The sequence below is a fragment of the Choloepus didactylus genome, chromosome 4 (assembly GCF_015220235.1).
Source record: "Choloepus didactylus isolate mChoDid1 chromosome 4, mChoDid1.pri, whole genome shotgun sequence".
NCBI classification, from domain to species: domain Eukaryota; kingdom Metazoa; phylum Chordata; class Mammalia; order Pilosa; family Megalonychidae; genus Choloepus; species Choloepus didactylus.
Window position 1 is genome coordinate 74,468,885 of NC_051310.1, and position 21,754 is coordinate 74,490,638.

Here is a 21,754-nt window from a genome sequence, read left to right on the forward strand (position 1 = left end):
CCATATACTCCAACCAAGGTGTATAATCAGTGGCTCACAGGATCATCATGTAGTTGTGTATTCATCACCACAATTTTAGAACATTGTCGTTACTCCATTGAATCCATTGAGATAATAATATGGTTTTTGCTCTTTATTCGGTTAATAATGTCATTTCTTTTCAGATTATAAAACCAGCCTTTTATTCTTGGGATAAATTGCTCTTGATCAGGATGTATATTTTTATTTAGCACTGGATTTAGTTTGTTAGTATTTTGCTAAGGATTTTGTATCTATTTTCATAAGGGATATTGTGATGCCTTGGTCTGATTTTAATATCAGGATAATACTGTCCTCATAGAATGAGCTGGGAAGTGTGCCCTCATCTTCTATATTTTGGAAGAGTTTGTGAAGGATTAGTATTAATTCTTTGAATGTTTGGTAGATATATATCATCAGTGACACCAACTGGGTCTGAAATTTTCCTTGTGGGAGGTTTTAAAATTACAAAATGCAATGTCTTTACTTGTTATAGGTCTATTGATATTTTCTGTTTCTTCTTGAGTCAGTTTCAGTAATTTGTGTCTTTGTAGGAATTTGTCCATTTCATGTAAGTTATCTTAATTTGTTAGCACATGGTTATTTATGATATTCCTTATAATCCTTTTAAATCTGATGTTCCTTATTTCATTTTCTATTTTAGTAATATTTTCTATTTTAGTAATATTTTTGTTCTCTGTCTCTCATCAGCTTAGCTAAAGATTTGTCAATTTTGTTGAACTTTTCAAAGAACCACTTTTAGTTTAATTGATTTTCTCTGTCTATTCTCTATTTCATTTATTTTTGCTCTAATCTTACTTATTTTCTTCCTTGTGCTTGCTCGAGTATATTTTGATCTTCATTTTCTAACTTCATAAGGTAGAAGTTTAGGTTGAATTATTGTTTTGAGAGCTTTCTTTTGTAATTTAGGCATTTACAGCTGTAAATTTCCCCCTGTATGCTGGTTTAGCTGCATAAGTTTGTAATATTGTGTTTTAATTTTTACTCATCTCAATGTATTTTCTAATTTCCTTTTGATATCTTCTTTGACCCACTTGTTGTTTAGGAGTGTGTTGTTTAATTTCCCAAAATTTCTTGTTACCAGTTTTGTTGATTTTCTGCCTATTTTTCTATCTGTTATTGAAAGTGATATATGAAGTCTCCAACTCGTATTGTTGAATTAACTCCTTCTTTATTCTGTCAATTTTCGCTTCATGTATGTTGGGGCTTTGTTATTAGGTCCCTGTGTGTTTATAATTGTTGTGTTTTCTGATGGATTATTCATTTTATCATTATGAAATGTCCTCTTCATCTCTGGCAACTTTTTTTTAGCTTTAAATCTATTTCATCTGATGCTAATATAGCCACTCCAGCTCTTTATAATTGGTTCTTGTGGTATATCTATTTCCATTCTTTTTCTTTCGGCCTTTTTGTGTCTTTGAATCTAAAATGTGTCTTGTAGAAAGTTAAGCTTTATAGTCTCTGTGCTTTTGCTTATATTATTTTATTCTCCCTGGATTCCCTGTCTCTCCTACCCCTTCCCATTTCTTCTTTCCTCAAGGCTGTAAAAATCAGTCATTCACTGTTTTTGTTAGCTGCAATCCCTTGCATTGTGCCTTGTGCAGATTATATACTCAGAAAATTTGGTAAGTTGGTATTAGAATAAGAATAATGATGCAGTGTTCAAAGTCTGGTTGCTTGCCCTTCATTTTGTTCAGAAGGCCACAGTTATTTATTCCTCAAGTCAGCTTCTAGCATAAGGTACCTCCTAAACTGTCCCCTTGGAAACTGCTGCTCCTCCTCACTGCCATGGGTCACTGGAGCTTTCACTGCCACAGGCCACAGCACATTTGCTACCAGTTGCCTAATAGGACTCCTCAGTGTGATGCTGCTCCCTTCTTCTGAGTTCTAGTCCAGATCATAAGACAAGCCACCCTCCCTCTCATGCCTTTGACTCTAGTTTCCTCAGCATTGACAAAGAAGAGCATGTTATTTGAAAAGGAGGAGAAAGCAGTGTTGAGGTAACAGAGAAGAGAAAATCAAAAGCTATTGGCCTAGTGTGATTGTGTCCAGAGTCCAGTGGGAACATACCTAAGAAAGACTAGGATTCTCCACTCTGGTTGTACAGTAGAATCTCCTGGGGAATTATTACAAAATCCTGATGTTGGTGGTATATGGGAATCCTGTGTATTATGCATGATTTTTCTGTAAATCCACAATTTCTGTAATAAAGAAAAAAATCCCGATGCCTGGTCCCACCCTAGACCAAATAAAGTAGAATCTCCGGGTATAGGGCCCACCACTGGCATTTCTTGAAGCCTCCCGGGTGTTGCTAGTGTGCAGCCTGGGTTGAGAAACATTGGAGACATATCCCTGGTGTTTGACCTTGTTCTTCTGTGCTTGTGTTTTTCCCTCTCCCCCTTAGTACCTCCTCCTATCCTGTAGGGAAAATTCTCCTTACCTTTGGGGAGACTGCAACCCCTTCCTTCAATAAAGTACTTTTGATTTTATATGTGTATAGGGAAACGTGTTAGATTTGAAGTTAGAACACTTGGTTATAAGATCCAAGCTTGCCTCTTACTAGTTTTAAGATTTTAGGAAAGTGATTGCACCTCTTTGGGTCCAAGTTCCTTATTTGTGTATTAAAGAAACCATTGGCCTTTCTTACCTTACAGGTTGTTGAAAGACTCAGGACAGATGTTAGGAAACATTGGTAGATTTTACTGCTCTGTATGCATGTAGTAAGCAACCAGTGGCAGTTCTTTGACCTTATTTTTCTAATTTGGTGTAATTTACCCAAACATTCCTTATCTTCTGACCTGCATGGCTGCTTGGCCATATTGAAATACTGGCTTCTGTTCTGTCTGGAACAGCTTCTGTCCAGCCAGTGGTAGTTGTCTGGTGAATCAGTTTAATGAAGTGATTTCATTCATTCATTTAATGGGCACATACCCTGTACTAGCTGCTGTTCTAGGTACTAAAATTCAGCATTCAACAAAAATCAGTCTGTCTGTTTTCTGTCTGTGGCAATAAATAAATAAATAAATAAATAAATAGATAGATAGGAAGAATAGAAAGAATAGAAAAGAAAGAAAAGCTGGGTTAAGTTCTAGGAATTACAAGTATATGGTGAGGGTATTTAACCTAGGCAGGGAGATCCAAAAAAAAAGGGGCATTTCTGAGGACATGGTTGGCCTAAGGGAGGAGGAAAGAATATTCCAGGAAATGGAAATAACACGTACAAAGATCCCCTAGATAGGGAGGGAGTTTGGTAAGCATGAGGGATTAAAAGAAGAACAGTGAGGGCCTTGTAGGTCACATTTAAGAGGCTTGTCTTCAGAATGGAAAATTACTGATGTGGTTTGAGCCAAGCATTTGATCTGAGCAGATTTGAAGTAAATCCTCCAGTAAATGTTAGGGTGCTGTTCTTAAAAATAGCCTTGAGCATTTTAAAGAACTCTGAGTAAAATTTATTATTGCAGTTCTGATTTATGATAACAATTTTGTTAAAGAGAGAGGATTGTTTTGAGAATATAGTTTTTTTATTACTTTTTCGTGAATTTTTGGGTGTTTGGGGTTTGTCGGTATCAGGCTACTGCCCATTACAATTTAAGGTTTTTATAATGATAGGTCTAGCTAAAGTAGATCAGTATCCTAACTTTTCTGCCATTGAGCCTGGAGTCTGATTGCATAAAAATATTCCCTGTTCTAGTTGAGTTGTAAGTATTGAAATTCAGGTTTAATGATATCCAAGGTTCAAATAAATGCGTAGAAGATTATTCTTTTCAAAACACATAAATACTATTGTTTTTATTTCTTATATTTATGTCTTTCATCTTCCTTCTTAACTTTTAAGACTATATATTAAAGTTTTATTGCCAACTGAGTTATGATTTAAGTACAGAGGAAAACTTGATTTGGCTTTATGGAATATATTTTAAAATAAATAGAGTACATTATTAATTTTGAGGTTAAAGCTAAACTTTGTTTCTCATCTCTTACACAAAGGAAATGTTGCTTTAGGAAAGCAAGTCACATGTTAATAAAACACATTGTAAATATTCTACCAAGAAATACTCTAAAGAAAAGGGTGTAGTTTGTTTCTTCTCCAGAATGCCTTTCAATACGATATGCATCTCCTGTGTCTGGTAAATATCTGTCTTTGATAAATGGTGACAGAAACACATTTCCAGAAGAAAGCAGAAAAATAGACATTTAAAATTTCTTACAAAGTTGTGGTATTTAGCAGGTACCATTTTTAAGAGGGGAGATGCACCTGCCTTTTGCACATGCACACCTGAGGAAGCAGGCCAGGATTTCTCACAGGCCAGGAATGGTTCAGACTCTGCTAAAAAGCCCAGATACTGGGATGGGCCTGTTGTTTCCTAGGAGGTTGTGACATCCCCTTCTAAGGAAAGTGTCTCCAAAGTGGTCATTGTGAAAACAAGACCATGGCATGTTATTAAATACTAATCTGTAAATAGTGAGACAGCATAGCATAGTGGTTAAGAGTGTAGGCTTGGATTCAGCATTTCTGGTTCAGCTAGCTTAGACCCCTAACCTCTATTTTGCTTCTGTTTCTATATCTTAAAAATGAAGTCACCACCTTGTTGTTATTGTTACTGTTGTGAGGATGTAAAGCGCTTACAGTGCCTGCTACCTGGTCAGTTCTCAGTGAATGTTCCGTCTTAATAGCTTCCTCGTCATCATGAAGTATTCCTTCTAGGTTGCTCAGTGACTGTTCACATTTTATGGTGGTAGTTATAGCTCACACAAGGGGATTTCTCTTTTTTTTTAAAGGAGAAATTGTTGTAAATGAAGTCAATTTTGTGAGAAAATGCATTGCGACAGACACAAGTCAGTATGATTTGTGGGGAAAGCTGATATGCAGTAACTTCAAAATTTCCTTTATTACGGATGATCCAGTGCCATTACAGGTATGTTTTATTTGTATGCCATTTAATTGTATCATGGCTTTTGACTCTAAGCAGTACATATTGTTATATAAAACACAGGTGTGGAAAATTACAATAAAGTTATTAATAATATAATGTTGGGGATGTATTACATTGAAATTCAAAATAAAGTTTAGGGAGAATGGAACCTACGGAGTAAAATTAGTGGGATAGTTTTAAGTTACTGTGTTTTGTTTAATCTGCTTATAAAAACAGACATCCTTAATTACTAACTGTAAAGAGAAAAACTTATTTAGCCAATAATTTTATAAATGGTGCACATTTTACTGATTTCTTGGTATTTTTTTCTAGTTCTTTTTCAAAAAAGTCAATTCTAGTTCCTAGTGTATAGTTAGAGAAAAATATTGATAAAGTTTTTCTTTAATAACTCTTGCCATTTTCTGTTCTTACTGGGAAACAATTTCATATAACTTTGGTTTTTAAAAATTGAAGAATTCAGGTGATTAATTTAAAAATCCTGGACTTTTAGCTCTTTTCTATTTTGATTTCTAGTGTTGTACACTTCCCCACTATGCTATGCTGTCTCACTATTTACAGATTAGCTCTTTCATTTATAATAATAATTGTTCTTTAATTAAATATTTAGCTATTAGCTAAAATAATTGAAATTATTGAATTCAATTATGAATTGAAAGATCTAACTGTGTAATATATTTCATATAGTCATTCATTAACTTAGCATAATATTTACTGTATATTTGTGTGCTTATCTGTATCCCGTAAGTATTAAGTATTTTACAGAAACCTAAAATGTAGGGACACTAGCTTATTTGAATGTAGTCTAGGGTTTTTCCTTTTGCTTTAAGCTTCACTGTGTTTCCTGACCTCAGGCTTCATAATATGAGGAACATACACCTGGCATAGCCTAAATCTAGTACCACTACTGGGAAGAATCACTTAGACAGTGCCCTACTGATGGCAAGTTAATAGTGTCGATTCTGTCTTTGGTTTGAAAAGAAGCATAAAGTCTTAGTTAACAAGTGAAAAAAATGAGCTGGAGTTTGCAAAAGATTTTCTAAAGATTTTTATTTTAGTAGACATTCCACTCTAAAAAGATAGTTATTTTCTGTTATAAAATCTTCACATTGTGAAAAACAAGCCACGATTTTTGCCCATTAAAATTAGATGACTTTAGGAAGCCCTTTTAACTTATTATTTTGGTAAAAATTTAACCATAACTAGACAAGCAAATGTTTTGTCTATGCAGTGATTGATATGTATCTTGAATATGATACTGGTATTGTATACATTTTAACCTAATTTCATCTGTTAAAAAATGTGTGGAAGAAAGGCGGAAAGAACATGAACACAATATGTATGTCTTTCACTTTACCCTTGCTCTACTATTAAGGTGTTTTCTATGATGCTGTATCCTTAAAGTTGTCATAGCCCCATAGGCAAAGGCTTTTTGTTCTTTTTAGAGATAGTCATCAGAATTTCTCATTACCTTTAAAAGTAAGGCTTTTATTACCATGGTGAGGTTATTGGGAAAGGAATTCACATGACTATAACTTTCTTATTTTCAGAAATTCTATTATAAAAACCTTCTTCTTGGAGAACATGATGTCCCTTTAACATGTATTGAGCAAATTGTCACAGGTATGTTGTATTCTTTACTCAGTCTCTATATTGTTTGAAATATTGCTTGAAAAGTCATGTCTTTCAAATTATTTGTGTTGGAATTTTTTTTCTGTAAGTTTACTTTTTCTCTTTTTTTGAGACCCAGGAAATAATGAAAGTAAGAGGAATTATTTTTAAGTGGAGCTGTAGAATATGTAATTTCAAAATATTTTCTAAATTTTTTACACTCTTCAATTAAAATTTTGATGATTAAATGTCCAGATGGTGGGTGGTTTTGTGAAAAGAATCATTTAAAATATTTTCAAAAGCAAAGTTAAAATAGACTGCCCAGAGTTCTAGGAAACTATAGACAAATATAAAAGATTCCTGAGAAGTGGTGTTCAAGTGATGGATGACCTTCCAATTATTTTCAGTAAGAATTTGTTAAAGTATATAGAGTGAGTAACAAGAAGTTTTACAAATTTTCTTTTTTTTCTTTTTTCTTCTTTAGTAAATGACCACAAGAGGAAGCAGAAAGTCCTAGGCCCCAACCAGAAACTGAAATTTAATCCAACAGAGTTAATTATTTATTGTAAAGATTTCAGGATTGTCAGATTTCGCTTTGATGAATCAGGTCCTGAAAGTGCCAAAAAGGTAATACTGTTAAGTTTTATCAAGTTCTGGACTCTGCACCATATTTACCAATTTCAGTTCTATATGGAAATTGTCATTTCTCAGTTGCTTAGATTTTTTTAGGAGAGGTTACCATCAGATACCTCCTTAAGTAAAGTCAAAGCTGATAATATTAATAGAGTTATTTGCTTTGGCTGGTTTATGGCTACTCTGAGGTATTCTATATAAGTTTTATCAGTTCCTAAAATGTTGAAGACTATCATGAGAAAATTAACATACCTTGTGAATTAAAACCATTTCTAGCTTGTTTCTTTCTTGGGTAAAAAAGGTTGAGAAGTCAGAGATGTATTGTGATTGAGGTTTGGTAAAAGTTTTCATTTAACAAACTGAAAATTGTGTCTTAGCTGACGTGAGGGTTAGGTAAATGTATAGGTATGGAGGGCCCTAATAATTAGTAGTTCAATGAAATTTAGTGAATTAATTTGAATGGTAGATGACAGGCACAGTCAAAAGCTAGAGACACTTAAATAAGTTTTATTTTCCCCCTTCCTTTTGGGGAGTGTTTTCATTGCTTAACCTGTGAAGTAAAATTCAAGGGTAAAAGTCTGCTTCTTAGAGGCAATGTTTAGGCTTTGCCAAGGAGTAAAGCTGGTGGGCCCAATGCCCTTCTGTTCCAGGCTGAGGTGCAACAAATGCAGAGAATAATTACAATTTCCAGGAGAAAGCCTGCTCCTATATTTTGGGAATAGAGGAATAGTGTCTTTGTGAAATAAAAAGTTGCTTTCTCAAAAATAAGGCAGCTTTTGCACCAGCAAAGAAATGGATGCATTTTTTTCTGTGGTTAATAGACTCAACTGAAATAAATTTTCTGTTTATATCGAAATGAGACTGTCAAAAAGATCTTAATATAGCTGTCTTCATATGCTTTGGTGAAGAGGTGATAGATAGGTTTTTAGGACTAGAACGAACTGTTTCTTCACAGGACAGTAAACGTGAGATGACTGTCTTAAAGTGTGTAGCCATTAGGACTGGCTAGCGTGGTGGTGGGCTATCTGGCTAACAGTTCTCAAATAGAGTCAGGATAACAATCTACCAGCATGGTACGCAAGGGAACATTCAGCCAGATAACTTTTAAGGCCCTATTCAACTGTTAGATTTTGGAGTTTGTGATTCTGGCATTTTGCCAATTTGAGATGCCTATTATATAGAAAGACTTTAAAAATTAACTAAGTAGTAGACTGTGTATTAAGTGCTTTAGCCAAGATACTCTCTTGAACTTGAATATACTTATAATTTAGTCAATTGAAGCATCAAGAACCTGCTTATAAAAAACCTTTAACTTCAAGTTTTATCACGTCTCAAGGATAGGGACACAATGGTACTTGGGAGATGAGTTAGGACAGGATATTTTTAAAGTAAGAAATTGATACAGTTGGCCTAGTAGTCTTTCAGAAAGCTGACATCTCTTCTAGTGTACTATACTTTTCAGATGACACTATTTCAACAAGTCATCTTAAGTGGAAATCAGTAAACATTTGGCTTAGTTTTTGAGCCATCTGGAGTATTTGTTGATCATTTATTATGTGTGAGGCACTGTGCTAAGTTTTGCAAGATAGAAAGAAGGATGAGATGTAGTCTCTTGCCTTATCTAGTTGAGAAGAAGAACAAATGAAAATTAGATAACAGTGCAAAATAGCAGCATAAAAGATATTTCCACATTAATGATTAGTTGTCAAATGAATCAAATAATAAGCACTCTGGGAATTCTGGATATCTCTTGTTTGATGTGTTGCTGTCAATGAGTTAAGGGGATTGTAAATAAAACAGTCAAGTTCATCTTTTTATCTTTTTCCCAAACCAAATTTCTGGCAAAAATACTTTCCCCCAGTATCTTAAAATATAAAGAAGCAGATTCCCTCAGTCCAGAAAGAAATGCATTTTGTCTGTTGAATTGTATAGTAATAGAGAAAAAAAATGGCTAGAGAAATGGAAGTAAAAGGAAGATAAATAGAGAATTTTTTTCCTGATTTACATTTTTTTTTTTCAGACACAGAGGTTTAAATTATGTGGCTCTCAACACTTAATGGCATTGTGAGTTAAAAACAAACTTCTGGCATATTCTTTTATTTCAAGGGAATGTTTTTCATCTAAAATTGGGCAGCAGCTGGGGAGTTAGGGCTCATTTTTGCCTCCTGGAATCTTTGCTCAGTTTTCTCTGGAAAATGCTTTGATTTTATAAGTAGTTTTCAAATAACCAGATGCATGTTCGGAGTTCTCTGGTAGGTGAACCACTGATTAGTTTTGAAATATTAAAGGCATTTGTATTTCTGTTTGAAACATGAAGTCTTAAAATGCTAAATTGGTTCACATTTTGTTAAATGTTGCTCTAAAACCTTCTAGTAGTCTAGTTGTTATTGCCGAAATTGTATTATGACAAAATTAGATTACTTTGTGCAACTGTATCCATAAACATTCATATTCATTATGCTTGAGCTGTCAAGGGAAAACAAGGATATTGGTGAAATAAATATATATATAAAGAAAGCTGAGATTTGATGATACAGGCTTGGACATGTAGCCTCTTAGCAACTTTGAGCCACCATTTCCTTTTGAAGAACCTCTGTTCAAAGAAGAGGGGCCAAAAAAAAAATTGTTTTTAATGACATCATTTTTTAAAAGTTGTATAGGGCTGGTAAGTTAAATATATGCTGTTCATCTCCACTCAGTTCTAAAATTAGTTGGCCTCTTGTGAACCATTTGTTCAGACCTACTATAGAAGTGAAAATTTCAACTAATTTGTTTAAAGAACAAGTTGGCTTTTTCCTGAACTGTCATTTTTGCCTCTAATGTGACATTTACTCCTTGGTGGCTTTCAGAGAGACCATGGTAATAAAGGAAACCAGTTTTAGGTAGATTAGGTAGAACTTGATAAGGTATGAGATTTAAGTGTCTCATGGATTCTCCAGTGCTTGTGCCACCAGCCAGCCTGAGGAGAAACCATCAATGTGGGTACTTTTGGCTTCTGTCCAGGGAAGAATATTAGCCTTGGTCCAAAAATTGGTTCAAAAAGAATTTGAGCTTAGGTGTTTTCCTACAATAAAATGTTTACCATAATTTGATGTTTTTAATACCAAGATCTTCTTCATTTCCTATGATAACCAAGGCAAATGAACTTGACCTTCAAAGGCAATTTTTAAAGATAGAGTTGTACAAAAAAAAAATTTTAATGTGTAGGGAGTAATTGCAAAATTATAATTAATTTTACACAAAAAAATGAGACCTAATTTTTTAAGTCTTAAGTCTTTCAAACTCTTAATAGTGGTGAACGCTGGGAATGTGGATATTAGCCTTTTAAATAGTGTTTATGAAAGAAAAGAACACCTGATTTTCTTCCTCTTCTCAGAATGTTCCACAGTGATAGCCTGAATTTAATCCAGATACACAAGTTTTTATATCCTTTGTCTGTATATGAAAAGATACTCCTTACTTAGGTTATACAAGAATAAGTTATATACCCTTGTCATTGCACTATCAGACAACAAGTTTAGTTCAAGTAGTTCCCCTCCCAAATCAACCATTGTACAAATTATTAAAATCAATTTCAGTTTCATGATATTTTTCATAGTCTTCTTTAAATGTAGATGCTACTGAGCACACTTGTTTCCTAACCTTTATAAGTATGATGCTGTGCTATTTTTAATGAGTTTTCCAGAAACAGTAAATGTTTTTTGTCTAGCAGGTAACCTTTGTTTGTTTTTTGCTTCTTAGATACCAAAAAAAAGAAAAAACAAAACAAAACAAAAAAATCACAAACCCACACATTCCATAATCAGTACTCTGAATTTCTTTCGTGTAAACAAGACCTGTGACTATTTCCTAAATGTCTTAGAGAAGGTGATCTACTAGTATTATTGGCTTGGAACATTTTCCTTAATATATGTTAGTAACTAATTTTGTCAGTGTCCTAGCACAGCTGCTGTTGGGCCCAAAGCACCTTTGGAAAACTACTGAAGAGATGCCGCAAAAGGCAAAGATCTTCACGTCTATACTTGCCTGCTCAGAGAGACCTTTCCTGGTCTCCCCCTCTAAATTATTACCTGCTTCCCTAACTGTAGCACTTCATATACCCCTCCTTGCTTTGTTTCTTTTCTGTCCTTCAGCACTTACTTAATCTGACTTACTATATTTTCTCCTGTTATCGTGCTTGTTATTCTCTCCCTACTAGAGTAAGCTTGATGAGGACAGGGATTTGTGTCTGTTTTATTCACTGCTGCATCCCCAGGGCTTAGAAATAGTAGATGCACGGTAAATACCTGTTGAATGAATGAGAGAAGTGGCATCTACCTTTGAGGAATTGAATTTAATGGTAGAAGTAAAACAAAGAACTACCTATGACCTACTTTTTATCCATACTCATTACTACTTTGTAAATGCCTTTAAAGTACACCTCCATAGGCACAGTTAACTAAAGAGACACTTTATATCAGAAATGTCATGCAGAGAACTGAAGGGATTCTGTGATTAATATTGTACATTGGCTTGGTCTAGGAAGAGAGTAGTGTTGAACAGAGATATTAATTACAAGAGAAAGCATGATTGGCTGAGAGGAGTAGAGACATTCCCAAGAGTGTGTGCTAGAGTTGCTAAATCAGGCAGAATTTGTGTAGACTTGTTTCTCTTGGACGAGATGCAATTGTGGGGGACTGTTTGGAAGGTGAAAGGTATCTGGTAGAGGAGAACCAGTTTTGTGGAGAATCGGAAATAAGGAGATTTAAATTATGATGCAGGTATCTAGGAACCACAGCAGATTATCAAGAGAGCAAAGTTGTTTGTCAAAATTTAATCTTGTAGAAGAGAGTATTTTTAGAGTGTAGGAAAGTGCATGGAGGTACCATGAGTATGACTTAAGGATGTGGCTATGTGCAGAGAATTGGGACAAATATGAAAAATATTCTAGAGAAAAGTGCGACAAAGCTTATAAACTAAATATGGTGCCCAGAGAAACAGGAAGTGAGGAGGACTTTTTCAAGATACAGATTTAAGTAATTTTGCTGCTAGAAGAAGTGCTTTAAGGTAGACCATTGAATGGATTAGGACTGGAAATGTAGATAAATCATCTCTTATTTTTTGAAAGTGGGACCCTCATAGAATACGCTCCTATAGGTGTTGAAAAATCAAGATATTAAGTTAGTTTCAGGAAGCATTACTTTTGGTCATAACTAATGATAAACTCTAATATTCATCTTCTTAGTTGTATGTTTTAATTTAGTAAGACAGGAAACCTTTTGATACATACTTGTTGGCTAATGGACTTTGTATCAGCCTACCCAAACACCACTAATTTGACATAAACTAACATCTAAACGTTTCTTGCTTGCTCACTGTTACAAGTATGTGAATGTGGCTTAACACTTAAGTTTTAAGAAAGGTCTTCTGTTCTCTCCCTACATGTCTTAAGTTTCTTCTTTCTTCTTTGCTCGTTTAAGAATGCTTTCTCCCCACAGTCTAGGGTCTAGACTGTGGCTACAGGGCTTTGTAAGCTAATGCGCTGTCCTTCATTCCATCCAGCAGCAGCTGAGAATAACAGCAACCCCATTTCCATGTATGGAGCTCTTCCAAAGGCCAGGCATGCGTTGAGATCATTAATCTTTACCACAGCTGAAGGTGTTGTCTTCATTTTACAGAAGAGCAAATTGAGGCTAAGAGAGAGGAGTGGACTTCACCCAAGTTTACATAGCAAGTGAACAGGAGAGCCTAGGATTCAAGTCTTGGTCATTTGAATTGAAAGTTCATGCTTTTCCCACCACAGGGCATGGTCTTAAACCATCTTACATAAACACAGTTTTTCAAATATACCTCTGAGCCACCCAAGTATTTTTTTAGTTTCTTGACAATTTGTTTTTGTCGTCATGTCTTTACTAAGTTCAGCTTTTTTAATCCATAGGTATGGACATTAAAGTTTCATGCCTTATATTAAACCTTCCAAATTGCTGGTATTTAATTATTATAGTCCAGCAAAAAGGAAACTTTCTTCTTTTTTTTTTGTTTAGGAATGAGTATGTGATTTTTCTCTTTGGAGAATGCTTCTTTAGCTTTCAAATTTCATTTATTTGAATAAAATTACTTTCTTGTTACAATTCATCTCAGCAACATATACTGAATACTTAACAATATACTAACTGAAATGAAACTGTCCTGGGGGCACAACAATGAATGAGGTGCCCAGCTTCAAGGAGTACTTTCACATTCTAGGTCAACAGAAAAACATATAAATGAGTATCTATAATCACTACTCCAAGATGACATTCCCAGTAATCAAGGCCTTATTGTACATTTCATTTAATTAAAGTGTGTTAAAATCAAGTTCTAAATGTAGAATTTTTCCTAGGTATGCCTTGCAATAGCTCATTATTCCCAGCCAACAGACCTCCAGCTACTCTTTGCATTTGAATATGTTGGGAAAAAATACCACAATTCAGGTAAATATGAAAATAATTAAATATTGTGAGTAACTTTATATTGTATAAATTTTATTCTTATGCTTACCAGAAGCCTCAAAGTACATAAGCTTTAATGATTGTAGCTTCATAACTGTTAGAGAAGTACATACTATTTACTAAAAGGACCAAATAGTTGTCAAATTTTTTCTTGATGAGTGACCAGGAAGAACCTATAAGTAGCTGCAAATACGGGCTTTTAAGTATCAAGTCAAAGTCACATTGGCTTGTATTTTATGGCGAAGGAAGATCAATATTCCGCCCCCCCCCCTTTAAATTGGTATCTTGAGTTAAAGTAATTTTGTCTTTTAAGAAAACTGGGAGAAAACTAAAAGATAGTTGAAAAGCATAGTCTTTTTTGACAGGATGTCTTTTCAGCTGAACTTCATTAAATTTGTCAAAATAATTGACTATTTCTGAATAAGCTTGATGAAAAAAAGCATTTGTACCAAAGTCAGGTATATTCTAAACAGCTTTTTTTTTTTTTTTTTTAAATAAAATAATTTTGTTCACATATCTGTGTCAGCCATGACATCACCAAGGAAAATTCCAGATGATCATGTAATTTTGTATACTGTCTATATGCAAATGTAATTTTAATAAACTGTTTTTTAAAATCTCATAACAAGATAGGCACATAGCTCATGTTAGCCTCCTGGTGAGTTACCACATATTGACTCACCTACTGAGGCATGTGCTCTCCCATTCCAGTAAGGAAGAAAAATAAATCCATTGAGGATTTATAATGAAAGATCTATTCACCCCAGCATGATATGGATGGGGATCTTACCAATCAGTAATCTTACTGGACTTTTATATTTTGTTGCCTCAGGACATGATAGTAATTTAACTAATTTGTATAATAATAAAAGCATATTTTGGTATCACTGTATTGTAAATACATTAAAATATAGTATTTACAGTATCTGCAGATGAATTTGGTATTTTAAAAGAAACTTATCGACACTATAGCAATGATTTATGAAAAAAATGCCTTGCAGAACAGCTTTTATCTTATAGTACTGTATTTATAGAAAAATGGAAAACAAAAGCATTTGTAACAATTTTTCTTATCAAAATGTACACTAACTGTAACTCATACTTGAGTAATACAGATTTTTTAAAGTTTATTTCTTAATAGAAAGAAAATTCACTTGTCTAAAAGTAAAGTTTTGTAGATACTTTAGTCAGCTGAATATCCTTTGGGTCATTATCAAGTTATAGAACTGTAATCACCAAGGTTATCTTTAAAATATCCTCACCCAGAGTTACAGTAGAGGAGCTGAAATGGAAGTTACAAGAAGCATAAGAGCTGTAGGAGAGAGTCTTTGATCCTCATTTAAATTTATTTATGATACAGTCCTTGATGCTACATTTTTCTGATAGAAATTATTCAGTCCATTGTATAGATCCATGACTTCTGCAGTGATGTAATGATTTGGGCTCAGCAAATACAGTAAATTTTATTATATAAGTGGTAACCTGATGCCTGATTAAGTAACTTTTCATGCTTTTCTTCATTTCTTGTGGCATCTCTTGGTTTTATAATAAACTTGAGAGTGTTTATTCAACTCATAGCTCTTCTACTGGTTTTCATATTTACATCAGTCAATTCCTCTCCTCTTAATATAGTTTGTTACAAAATTTGGTAATACTTAAAATATTTAGGCACACTTTTTTATATTATATCCTTCAGACTCCTCCTTCTTCGACAAGTACTTCATAAGCATAACACTTGGCCAAAGTTTTGTTAAGATTCCTCATAGTGTAATGACGTCCTTTAATATCCTTCCCTGCTGTTGCAGAAGCATAAACTGCATCTTTAAGATCAAAAGAAGCCTGAAATTTCCACACACTGCAGTCAGAATTCATTAATTTGTGAGTGAAAGATGCCCAATAATCCACTCTTGAACTTCTGGATGACACCTTGATTCATTGGCTGGATTAAAGAAGTCCTTTTTGCAGGCAGGTAGGTGACAAAGCTGTTTCCACAAATCAGATCTAAAGCTGGAGGACATTCTCTGCAATTATCTAAGAAAAGGATCCTTTAGCTGCCCTGAGGATTTCTGATGTCTTTTTTCATGTCTGGCATCACATGAGGAAAAAGCATTCTGAGAAGCTCAGCAGTCATCCAGATATCTCTCTGAGTACTCTTAAAGTACAGGAAGATGTGTAGCACTCACAAGCTTTAGAACATTTTACACACAAAGACCACAGGAGGCACTAGCACGGACAACAGTGATCCTATTATTTTTTTCTAACTTGAAGGAAACTGTGAGGACTCTGTTTTTCATCAGTCAGATTATTATTGGAGAAATAGTGTCCAAAAAGTACAATTTCCTCTTTGTTATAAAATTGTTAAGATGTCAGATTATGCTTCTGGACTACAGAATTGAAAGCTTCATGGAATTATCTGCAGCCTCAGTGTTAGCAACTCTGCTCCATGACAGATATGGTGCTTACGAAAGGTCAGTGTATTTTGAGATTGTAATACAGCCTCACATCAGAAAATGAACATTATCAGTGAAATTTATTTTATAAATTAGCTGTTTCCTTTCTATTAACATAGGTCCTGGCATTGGGTTTTCTTTTAAATACTTATTTGAAACCACTTACAGAGCACACAGTCCTTTTGAAACAGTTGAGGAATTTTTAACATTTACTTATCAGTTCTCTTGAGATTCTGAGGGCAGCTATAAATGATTGCAGTTCATCCTTTTGTCTCTTGAATATTGGTAGTTCTTAACCAGCCACATGCATCAGAATCACCTGACTTGTTTTAGAAATACAACCATCCTGATTCCTTCACAGACACACAAACTCAGAATCTCCCAGAGGGATTATTTTTCACACCCCAGTTATGCACCGCTTTGTTGACTAGCTTCTGTTGAATGTCAGTTAAGTTCTCTTTTTACCTTCTTCACCCTTCTTTATGACTTCTGATTTCTGCAGTATCATCCAAGTGATAGGCTTTTTTATTCCTGTGCTGACCACTTTTACTGTCTTTGCTGTTGCTCAAAGCTGTTCTAGAGATGGACGGGGCTAATTAAATGGAAACCTTCATGATCATCTCAACTCATTCTAGGATTAGACTTCTGAATTGTACCCCAGAAGATGGGCTTCGATCAGGAGGAGTCAGCACAGTTTTACTTTTAGTCTGCTGAGCAGCTGTGTTGCAAAGCCTCAGTTAGGAAGCTGTCAAGAGAGCCACCTCTCCCTAAGATGACTCACTTTGCTGATCTGTGGCTTTGAGCCCTCCTAGTGATCAACATGTGGAGCAAGCCACTGCTGTCATGCCTTTGGGACTTCCTGGAAAGCATTAGAATTTCCAGATTCTTACAATACCGGATGGAGTATCTACCACACATTCCATAATGAGCTCTCACTGAGGAAGATATTCAACATACAGAAGGTGTAGTCCTGGTTGTTGAAATCTCAGGCACAGATTTTGAACACTAGAAACCTATAGAATGGCAAACAATAAAAGACACTCGCTTTATGTTCCGAAAGATTTGTCTGTTCTTAAACTTGAGGCTACATTTTGCCAGAGGAACAATCCCATAAATCTGGCACTAGCTGTAACTCAAAACACTAAAAAGTATTCAATTCCAGACTCTTTTCCTAGGAGTATTCTATCACTGAGTGTGTTCTTTATTTTTTTATTTTTTATTTTTTATTTTTTTTGGTGTTGATTGTCTGACTGTGTCAATGTTACATAGTAATAAAGGTAGCAGGTATTGTTTCTGTTCCTGATTTTGATGAGGATGCTGTTCGCTGTGTTTTTGATAGATACAATTTATCAAGGTAAAGTCCCTTTTATTCCTAATTTGCTAAAGGTTTTTTTTTTCCAATCATAAACAGATGTTGAACTCTAACAAATGTTTTTCTGCACTTAGCTGATTATTTGGATATTTACCCCTTTAATTTGGCCATATGGTGAATTACTTGTTTTTCCTAATGTTGAATAGCATTCTCTGTTGTTGGTTCTCTGGCACACTGTGTATAAAGTGGTAATTGCTGGGAAATTCCATGAAGGTTTTGCGTTCTGGAGATAACACAACCTCCAGGTCCTCCCAGCACACTTTCTGGTGGTTGTTTTACCCCAGAGAAGGAGGTGAGATGGAGTATGCATCTGGGATATGTGCTTAGAATTAACATTTTAATATTTAACAAGCCATGTTAAAATTAGAATTGCTGGGTGATTCTGATGCCACTTAGGATAAAATTCAAAGTTCCTAACATGGCACATAAGACCCTTTGTAATATAGAGTAGCACTGTCCAGTAGAACTTTCTGTGATGATGGAAATGTTCTCTAATCTGCACTATTGAGCATTTGAAATGTGGCCAGTGCAGCCAGGAACTGGATTTTTTATTGTATTTGATTGTAATTCATTTCATTTCAATTTAAATAGGCATGTGGAGCTAGTGGCTGCTCTATTGGGCAGCACAGTCTCAGCCTCTTCTGACTTTCCAGCCTGCTGCCGCCATCCCTTGTATCCTCAGCGCTCTAGCTATATTTCATTACTTGATGTTATACAGTTGTTCCAAGGTTTTTTTTATGGCCATCTCTGCCCAGTGTGCTTACCTTCCTGCCAGCCACCTGGCAGGTTTTGACTAGTCCCTTAGGGTTCTGTTCAGATGTGGTGTAGTCATGAAGCCTTTGATGCGCCAGCCTTCCTCTCCAGTGAGAGCTAGGGCTTCCCCTGTGCTTTCATTGTCCCCAAACATCCAGTCTTCTTGTTGCTTACAAACTTTGATTATTGTGGAACTTAGTCCCTAAAAATCTTAACTAAAAAATCAAATCTTATTCATGTTTTTTTTAGTTCTCAGGCCTTCGCACATAGTTGGCTCTCGGAAAATACCTGTCTTGAGCCAGGAATTAATAAATAAATTGGTCTGTATGATGGATGTGGCATGTTCATGGGACAGTGATGGGTTTTGATTGGCTACAGGGGAGAGTGGAAGTTTAGGGAGTAATGGGAAATAAAGGTCAGGTCATTTATGTGAGGGATCTTAAAGGCCAAGAGAAGCCATATAGGCATGCTTAATTCAGTTGGAGAATGAGGATGATTAAAAGTTTAGGGCAAGGGATTGGCATCATTAAAGCATCTTTTCTGGGAAATGTGTCTTACTGCTAGATGCAGATTGGTTCAAGGGCAATGGAATGTCCTATAGCTTGCAGCAGTAGGACATTGGACCAGGAGGGGTGGTAACGTTTGTCATCCCAGATTGGCAGGGTAGATTCAGCTTACCTCTTGGGACACCTTCTTTCTCTCTAGTCACTCTCCGGGTCCTCCCAAAGCTGTGGGCATGGCCACAGGTGATGGCAGCTTCAGCTCTCAGAGAAGTCTCCTTAATAAAGAGATTCAAGTCTCGGCCCTCTCTGTGGAATCTCCATGTGGGGTGCAGGAAACCTTTGTGAGCTTTTCTGAGGAAAACTGAGTAGATACAGGAAATGAAGAATCTCACAATGAGCACATGGAAAAGGGTTGAGAAGTCAGTTTTAGAAAGATGATTTGGAGGACTTGAGAACAGAGATGATCATTGAATGCATTCATTCTTTCTAGAAAATGGGGAGAAAACTAGCAAATGACCCACAATTTGAGGCAGGAGGATGAAGGAGGGTTGGGAATGGTTTCCATAGAACAGTTGGGATGGAAGGCAATTGAAAGTTAAGGGGAAAATATATGGAGAAGAAATATGGGCAGCAGGCCTTGTTCATCATTTGGGAAGTTGGTCTGTAAGAGGAGTGGTCCAACATGGTCAAATGAAAGTGTTTTCAAATTCAAGTTCACCTGTTTATGTATGAAGGCAGAGGAGATAGAACCAGTAGAAGGTCAGAAAATCAAAGGTGCTTAAGGAGTTGGGAGAGAGCTGGACAAGGACAAAGACAGAGAGGAAGAGGATTACATCTTTCTCAGGACTGCTGGAAGGGGTAAGAAGATTCTTGGAGAGACCTGAAAGATGAAGCAGAGAAGAGATTCCAGAGCCACCAGGGTATATGTGACCAAGGGCAAGAAAAGGGGAAAGGGCATATTGGATGCAGATGTGATTGTTCAAACAAAATTAACAGTAATGCTTTTTCCTATAGCCAACAAAATAAATGGACTACCCTCAGGAAGTAGAGGAGGAGCTGGTGGTGGGAACAGCCAAAAAACTCCTCTGTTCGAAACTTACTCTGATTGGGACAGAGAAATCAAGAGGACGGGTGCTTCCGGGTGGAGAGTTTGTTCTATTAATGAGGGTTACATGATATCCACTTGGTAAGTCCACCTTTAACGGTAGTGTTTATATTGGGAGGCACTTCTCTGTGAATAATAAGCTCTGCTGTCTTGGTAACTTGCAAGTCAGGGCTAATGGGATATTTGTGGTTTTTTTTTACAATTTTAAAAGAAGAATATATTTTTTATTCAGTTTTATTGAAATATATTCACCTGCCATACAGTCATCCAAAATGTACAATCAGTTCACAGTACCATCATATAGTTGTGCATTCACCACCACAATTTTTGAATACTTTCATTACTCCAAAAAAAAATAAAAATAAAAGTTAAAAAGAACACCCCCCCCATTATTCATTCAATTTTTGTCCCCTTTTTTCTACTCATCTGTGACACTGGATAAAGGGAGTGTGAGCCACAAGGTTTTCACAACCACAAAGTCACACTTTGTAAGCTAGAGATATTTGTTTTTAATCAATGTAGTGTTGTAATGAATATTTTGCTTTAAAAATGAGATTTTTAAAAACATAATTATGATATCAATATCTATTGAAAGAAATTGACAATAATTCCTTACTATTATCAATAATCCAGCCAGTGTTCGTTTGCATTTATATCTTGAAAATGTCTTTTACAGTTGGTTTGTTCAGATCAGTATCCAAAAAAGGTCCTCATGCTGAAGTTGCTTGGTGTGTCTCTTCAGCTTTTTACTCTCTAACAGTCTCTTTACCCTCCCTCCCCGTTCCTGTGTTCACAAAATCAGATCATCTTTCTGTAAAAGTTTCTATGTTTTAGATAGTGCTAATTTTATCCCCATGATGCCAAATTTTAATATGTTTCTCCATCTTCTGTATTTCTTATAAAATGTTAAGTTAGGGCTAGAGGCTGAATTAGGCTCAGCTTTAATGTCTGGGGGCCCCCATGGTGGAACACATGATCTCCTGGGGCTGCTCTCTCTTTGTGATGCTAATTGGCCAGCAGCAGGTCCAGAGGCTGTCAGCCTGACCCATTAGTACAAAGTTCTCCTTTCACATAGTGGTTTCAGCTGCCAGAAATGGTTTTCATTTTTGAAAAGTATGAGGACCATTTCCCAGATCCACCATCTTGTTGCTATTGGCTATACTCTTGATTCTGTCATTCTTTCTACTTTGTCAAACTTTTCTCTCATCAGTTCTTTGCTTGAAACATAGTTAATAAAGAAAGGCAGTATAAAGTGTTTACTTCCTTTCCTTACCAGTTTTTAGAATAATAAGCTGGTTCCCTAGAATCCTCCAAAAGTGACCTAGAAATTGTTTTTTAAATTTGTTGGTTTTTAGGTATCATTTTATACTCATGGATTTTTAGGGGTGCTTTATTTTAATGTTATGAAAATCCCTATTTCTTGTACATAAGCAGCCTTTCAGGAAGCAATACTCTGCTATTACTGGTTGAGCCAGGACCAGGAACTTCTAAGAGTAGAGTTTTGAGGACGGTGCTTTGGAGCACATACTTGAATCTTCTGCCACCCTTGAATTTAAATGTTGTCACCAGTAAGCAGCAGTGTGTGCTGAAAAGCATCTGAAGGGCTGGCAAGCCCACCTTGTGGACACTGTGGGGTGCACATCAGTGGGGATCAGTGTGTTTAATTTTTCTGCCTGAAGCATGGGACTCTTCTGCTGAGATCTTTTTTTCTCTCCTCCTCCAGCCTTCCAGAGTACTTTGTAGTGCCAAGTTCTTTAGCAGACCAAGACCTAAAGATCTTTTCCCATTCTTTTGTTGGAAGAAGGGTGCCAGTAAGTGATTTCTGTTAGATTCAGTTAATGCCAATGTATATATTTTTTAATGAGTTAACTGAATATTCTGCTTCTC

At 35.6% G+C, this 21,754-nt stretch overlaps 1 protein-coding gene across 1 annotated transcript in view; it reads left to right on the forward strand.

The window, feature by feature from the left end:
- MTMR10 (myotubularin related protein 10) overlaps nucleotides 1-21,754 on the forward strand; it is a 57,437-nt gene that overhangs the window by 17,656 nt on the left and 18,027 nt on the right. The window contains exons 3-8 of the mRNA XM_037832860.1: nucleotides 4,819-4,955; nucleotides 6,521-6,593; nucleotides 7,066-7,208; nucleotides 13,576-13,666; nucleotides 19,777-19,948; nucleotides 21,591-21,678. Of these exons, the coding sequence (XP_037688788.1) occupies nucleotides 4,819-4,955; nucleotides 6,521-6,593; nucleotides 7,066-7,208; nucleotides 13,576-13,666; nucleotides 19,777-19,948; nucleotides 21,591-21,678 (704 nt within the window). The remainder of the gene's footprint in view (nucleotides 1-4,818; nucleotides 4,956-6,520; nucleotides 6,594-7,065; nucleotides 7,209-13,575; nucleotides 13,667-19,776; nucleotides 19,949-21,590; nucleotides 21,679-21,754) is intronic.